This window comes from Vigna unguiculata, chromosome 5 (assembly GCF_037176805.1).
Source record: "Vigna unguiculata cultivar grain cowpea cultivar isolate G323 ecotype 2 chromosome 5, ASM3717680v1, whole genome shotgun sequence".
Taxonomy (NCBI): domain Eukaryota; kingdom Viridiplantae; phylum Streptophyta; class Magnoliopsida; order Fabales; family Fabaceae; genus Vigna; species Vigna unguiculata.
Window position 1 is genome coordinate 28,908,221 of NC_140796.1, and position 6,548 is coordinate 28,914,768.

General features: G+C 39.8%; 1 protein-coding gene across 1 annotated transcript; it reads right to left on the minus strand.

The window, feature by feature from the left end:
- Positions 1-484: 484 nt before the first annotated feature.
- Positions 485-3,166, minus strand: LOC146886332 (uncharacterized). The gene has a single exon (XM_085673398.1). The coding sequence runs from the start codon at positions 3,164-3,166 to the stop codon at positions 485-487; it is 2,682 nt and encodes an 893-aa protein (XP_085529524.1).
- Positions 3,167-6,548: the final 3,382 nt, after the last annotated feature.

Here is a 6,548-nt window from a genome sequence, read left to right on the forward strand (position 1 = left end):
ACATTTCACTCTTGCAAGCATCTTTTTCAAGCTTTTCCAACTTTAAAACAAGCATTCACACTCAAGCAAAACATTCAATTCACTTAACAAATGAACAACTTAATTTAAGACATGATTTCACGACACAACTATGCTACTCCTATTCTCACAAACAACCAACTTTACACTACCATAAATTATGATGCATAAAGGTTGAACTCCATCCAAAATGCAACAACAAACACATGCTATCACATCCTAAAACTAAACATGCTTAACAACATTCTAGGCTATGCTTTCACAAATTCACAAATGCATGCAACAAATTTAGCACAAAGTTCAAACATCAAATAAAACACAACAATCTATGTTAACACACTTCACACATGCATAAAAACACAAAGCTATCTTAAAAACGAAAATTAAAAGCTAGAATGAGTTTAGAGCACTGGGTTGCCTCCCAGGAAGCGCTTGTTTAACGTCACGAGCCTAACGGATAAGGCGCTTAAGCTTGGTTGTTGCTTTTGGTGTGCTCCTTCCCAACCTCACACCTATACAACTTCAATTGATCACTAGTCACCATTTTAGTCCTTCTAGAATAAGGAGCTTCAATTTCAATCCTTCCATCAACTTTGATGTCTCTAATAACCCACAACCTTGACCATTTTGATTTGAATCTTCTAGGAGAAATCTTCAAATTTTCCTTTCTCATCACAATTGGTTGGCCAAGTCTAAGCTCATTAGTTCCCATCAAAGAGTGGTGGTGAACTAGAACATCATCTTTCTCTTCCTTCTCTTCATTCACCTTCGCAGAAAAACAATTGGAGCACTTTTCAAGAACCTTTGAAGCTTGCCAAGGTCTACTAGTCACAAATAAGACTTCATTGACGACCTTAAGACTAGTTTGTTCATCAGTCGGTTCTTGCACAGCTTCAAGAACATTGAACGTCACCTCTTCATCTTGGTCTTTCAATTTTAGCGTTCCATCATCCACATTGATGACAACCTTGGCTGTCTTCATGAATGGCCTCCCAAGAATGAGTGGTACCCCTTCATCTTTCTCCATTTCCATCACCACAAAATCAACCGGGAACTTGAGCTTATCTATCTGCACCACCACATCTTCCACCATGCCATAAGGGTATTTGATGGAGCTATCTGCTAGTTGCAAGGTCATCCTTGTTGGTTTGGCTTCGAGACTACCAATCTTTTTAAGCATGGATAGGGGCATAAGATTAATGCTAGCCCCTAAGTCAACAAGAGTTTTCCCCATATCTTGATTTCCAATGGTGCAGGGGATGGTGAAGCTACCCGGATCCTTGAATTTTGGAGGAAGATTTTTCTGAATTATGGCACTACAATTCCCTTGCACTTCAATAGTTTCCTCTTCTATGTACTTCTTCTTTTTGCCAAGGAATTCCTTCATGAACTTTGCATAAGAAGGTATTTGTTGCAGTGCTTCAGAAAAGGGAATCTTGATCTCAAGCTGCTTGAATATGTCTTTGAAGAGAGCTAATTGTCTCTCTTTCTCTTTTCTTGAAGGATTTTGAGGATAGGGAAGGGGTTTCACAAAAACTTTCTCTTTTTGTCTTTTCTCTTTATCCTTCTCTTCACTTTTATTCTTTTCTTCTTCCACAACAATCTCCTCATCAACTTCTTCCTTTTGAATCTCTTCTTCATTCTTTCTCTTTTCTTTAGCCTCCACCTTTTCTTTAGAATCTAATCCAACCTCCTTTCCGCTTCTAGTGAAGATGGCCTTACATTGCTCTTTGGGGTTGGCTTCGGTATTGGCGGAAAAAGAACTTCCTTGTTGATCAGCCAATTGCTTGGCTAATTGCCCCACTTGCACCTCCAAGTTTTTTATTGATGCATCAGTGTTCTTTTGATTTTGAATTGACATTTGCAAGAACTGTTGCATCATGTCCTCAAGCTTTGAGGTTCTGTCAGTCAGAGAGGGATGTTGGTAAGTTTGCTGATGTGGGGGCCTATTGGAAGGTCCTGCTTGGCCCATGTTTTGGTGAGGTTTCCATCCTTGATTATAGTTCCCTGGTCGGCCTTGATTGCCCATATAACTAACTTCCTCTTGAGATGTGCTTGGCATAGCACATTGCCCATTGGTATGATTTCCTCCACATAACTCACAACTTTGCACTTGTTGGAGTTGAGCTACAGAGGCATTTTGAAGATCTTGAGGAAGTTGTGACAATTTCTTCATCAGGGTCTCCAGCTGCTGAGTCATAATCTTGTTTTGAGCCAATAGAGCATCTTGAGATTGAAGCTCTAGAATACCCTTCTTTTGAGAATGGGCTCTCTCAGTGTAAGCTTCATTATCATTGGCGGCCATATTCTCTATTAACTCATAAGCTTCCTCTGGCGTCTTCCACTTGATACTCCCACCGGCAGATGCATCTAACATCAACTTTGATTGGGATTTAAGACCTGCCAAGAAAAGAGTAAGTTGGGTAGGTTGATTAAACCCATGAATGGGAGTCTTCCTCAGCAGTCCCTTGAATCTATCCCATGCTTGGCCCAAGGACTCATCCATATCTTGTTGAAATGCCGAGATTTCCTGTTTTCCCTTATTAACCTTGGACTGGGGAAAATATTTGCTCAAGAACTTTGCAACCACATCATCCCAGTTAGTGAGGCTATTTTTAGGAAAGGAATTCAACCAGGCTTTTGCAGGTCCTGCTAGTGAGAACGGGAAGAGACTCAGGCGTATGGCTTCATCAGGAACTTGATGGATCTTCACAGTATTGCATATCTCCAAGAATGTGGCCAGATGAGTGTAGGGATTCTCATGAGACAGGCCATTGAACTGATTACTCTGCACCAGATGAATAAGAGCTGGCTTCATCTCCATGTTGGTGGCATTGACAGTTGGCCTAGCAATACTGTTGAAGTTAACATGGCCTGTGAACGCTGCATAATCTTCCAAAGTGCGTCTTTCACGACCTCTACCATCACCATGAGGATTGTCTGCCATTTCTTCTTCTGGCAAAGGATCAGGATTCTGAGAAGTAGATGAAAGAGTGTCTGAAGCAGAAGAGTGATGGACAACTTGTTGTGCTTGAGCTCGTCTTCTCCTTGTGGCACTATTGTTTCTACGGGCAGTTTTCTCTATCTCGGGATCAACAAGGAGTGGTTCTGAAGATGCAGTCCTCCTTGTACGGATCCTACCCTGCATAAACTATAGAGCAACAACAAAAGCAAGCTCGAACTACAAGTTAGCCCAAAATTAATGTGCGTATAAAAGTAAACAAAAACAGTAAATATGCACAAAAGAATTTAAGTCTAAATAAGTCAGAAATCACACAAAAGTCTAGTATTAGACACAGGTCCCCGGCAACGGCGCCAAAAACTTGTTATGACTTCGGCAAGTGTACCAAGTCGTGCAAGTAGTAACCGGTAATGAGTTTTAATGTATGAAATTAAACTTTTGCATAAATAATTAAAATTGAACTTTGGAAGTTAAAGGCACTTAGTGAGTGGAAAAGATTAGAAATGATATGACTTGATATTGCCGGGGTTAGAATTCACCAACTATGCTCTCATGCAACTACAATTTAACATCCTCTTCATTAATATGCTAATGTCAACCCACAATATTACTCAAACCTTAATTCCTTAATAGATTGAGCCTAAATTTCCTTATTAAAAGTCAATTCCTTGAACTCTTAATAAGCAAATTTGCTTTATGCACAAGGGCTTAAGACAACCAATGGGTCAAGCCCCATTCCTAGGTACAAGCTCCATTGAGTTCTCTTATTCCAAATCTAGGTTTCAAAAGATATTTTCACACCCCATGAATTAAAAATCATGCAAGAGATGCTAAATCAATGCAAGCTTTAAGTGAAGAAATAAGAAGACTAGCAATTAATGAAAGAGTCATATATATAATCAAAACATTTGCATTTACACAAGAGTTTCGTGGCTACATCTAACCCCAACAAAAATGGGTTTAGCTCTCCATTGCCATGGAGAGCTCAAGCTTAAAAATGGAAGAGATGGAAGAGAAAGAGATACAAAGAGGAAGATGGAGCTGTTCCCACAAGCCCTAGCACTCCTCCAAGCTCTCCAAATGTGTTCTTCGTGCCTCCAAAATGCCAAAGATGAGTTTCCCTCCGCGAAAACAGAAGAAAAAGGGCAAACTTGACACATCAGCGAAAACTGCCGCCTGGCGGAAGCCTCTCACCGCCAGGCGCAAGCCACCAAACAGTGCTGAAATTTTACGTGTACCGCCCGGCGGTCTCCAGATGCCGCCAGGCGGTGAGCTGCTGAAAAGGCCATTTTCGCCTGGCTGGCGCCTGGCGCCTGGCACTGGAAGAAAGTGTCGCCTGGCAGTGTCTTTGTGGCGCCAGGCGATTACTGTTTCTTCCACATTTAGTGTCTTTTTGCCTTCTTCTTGCTACTCATGATCACTCACTTGTTTGGATTTTTGGAACAAAGCTTCCCTACTACAAAAAGGTCACAAAAATGGGGATTAGTGGTATATTTAGATCAATGTAACCAAAATGTATTTATTTACAAAAAGTAAGATAAATTTGAGGATTAAGTAGGTTAAAAGCTTTGGAAGAGATGATTTTGCTAATGAAATATAGCTTGGATAATGGTAAAAATTAACATTATCAGAGGGTAAGATACCTTAACTTTTGGATGCCTTGAAAGTAATCTTTTCTTAAGTTTAAATGTATGAGTATGTGAAATGGTTTATCTTGAGCATAAATGCAAAATACTTACTGGTATGAAAGGGAGATGGGGCTAGTGTATGAGATAGCAGTAATATTATGAATGCCATGGTGGGTAACTAGTTGCCATAAGTTAACCAAATTGTATGCACTTGGGGTTATATGTCTAGCTTTCAATCACTATCTAATGGATACGTATATATATAATGTGACTTGACGAATTAATTGGAGTTGAAGGTAGCTAAAGATGTTGGAGACAACCTGGATGGAAAGGGATCTGATTTGGATGGCTAAGGAATTGTCCAGAGCTTTCTAAGAAATTAGTACTGCGTAGGTATTGATGTGGTGCCTAACGGTGGTGTTAGACCCGCTAGGCGATAACTACAAAACAGTGGGGTCTAGAGCGAGCGATTCCTGGTGGTGAGGGAGGTTCCGCCAAGTGATGTTTGCAGATCAGTGGGCATTGGGGCGCTTGGCGGCACATGTCCCCCGCTAGGCGATCTGGAAGCATGGTGCGCCTGGCAGCTCATGAGCTGCGTCAGGCGATACTGTGAGGCAAAGGTGCTTTGGTTATTTTGGATGTGGGTGGTCTACAAGGCTTTGGTGATACTTCAAAGGTCGACTTGCTAGTGTTCCTTGAGTTGTGGTTCAGAACGTATCCCTTGAGTTGTGGCTCGGGATAGGGGTTAAGCACGTGGCATTCCTTGAGTTGTGGTTCGGGATGACATCCCTTGAGTTGTGGCTCGGGATGGTAGATGAACACGAGGAACTCTTGAGTTGTGGCTCAGGTTGGCGAGTGTTGCCGGTGTGAGTATGCGCGTTGTGGCGTGTACGGATGGGTCCAGTTAGATTGCCCTCCTTAGTATTAAGATGACGAGTTTGGTAGTCTTGGGATGTTACGGATGTTATTCATATTGGGAACTCCACCTGGTGTTACGGAGTGTGGTCTGTAGCATGATTTTTCGCACATACTCTACCAGTTGTGGCTGGTAGGTGTGGCAACAAGATATCTTAAAGTACTCCTTAGAAGACAACACGATTAACATGGTGGTGGCCATGTGGAATGAAATCAAAGGATGGAATTCCTTTGGTATATTCATATTGATATATAAATGTTATATATATGATTGTTGATATTAGCTCACCCTATCTACTTGTGTTTGGCGATGATCGTGTACGCGATACACGAGAGTAGATGATGTTGCAGGTGGATCTGGTGAGGCATAGAGTCGGAGCGGGGCTAGTCTTGGGAGGAGAATTTTTATCAGTGTTTTAATATTTATGGTTTTGGAATAAAATTGTAAGCCCTTATGTAATGCTTTTATATCGAGTTGATAATTTATGGATTTTTGATTATTGTTGGTGTAATAAAAGTTTTAAAATTTTTCACGTTTTTGGGAAATGATATTTCATTAAATGCAATTTATTTATATTTCTTTATTTTAATATTTAAATCCATAATATTCGGTCGGGATGTTACAAAAATCATCTTATATGTTTCAGAAGGAAAAAGTATCTACTATGTTTCAAAAAAACTTATTACGTTAAAGATTAAATTACTCTTTTGGTTTTTGTTTTTGTCAAAAAGTTTCAAATTAGTCCTCTAGTTTTTTTTTTCTTCTTAATTTGATTTTTTTCGTTAGTTTGATCAAACAATGTTAAAGTCAATGTCACGTGTCAAATTGTGGTTTTATTGATTTTAATTTTTTTTTAATTTTTAATTTTTTACACATGTTACTTCATAGTTGTGTCATGTGTCAAGAAGTCTCAATTTGGTATCTATATTTGTTTTTAGTTTCAATCCAGTCTCAATTTTGATAAAAATGCAGCAATATTGTCCCTCTTTAAATATTATGCTGATATTCTTACTAAAATTGATAT

Bases quoted from the DNA above. Each gene is read 5' to 3' on its own strand.
- LOC146886332 (XM_085673398.1), bottom strand. From the start codon at position 3,166: ATGCAGGGTAGGATCCGTACAAGGAGGACTGCATCTTCAGAACCACTC.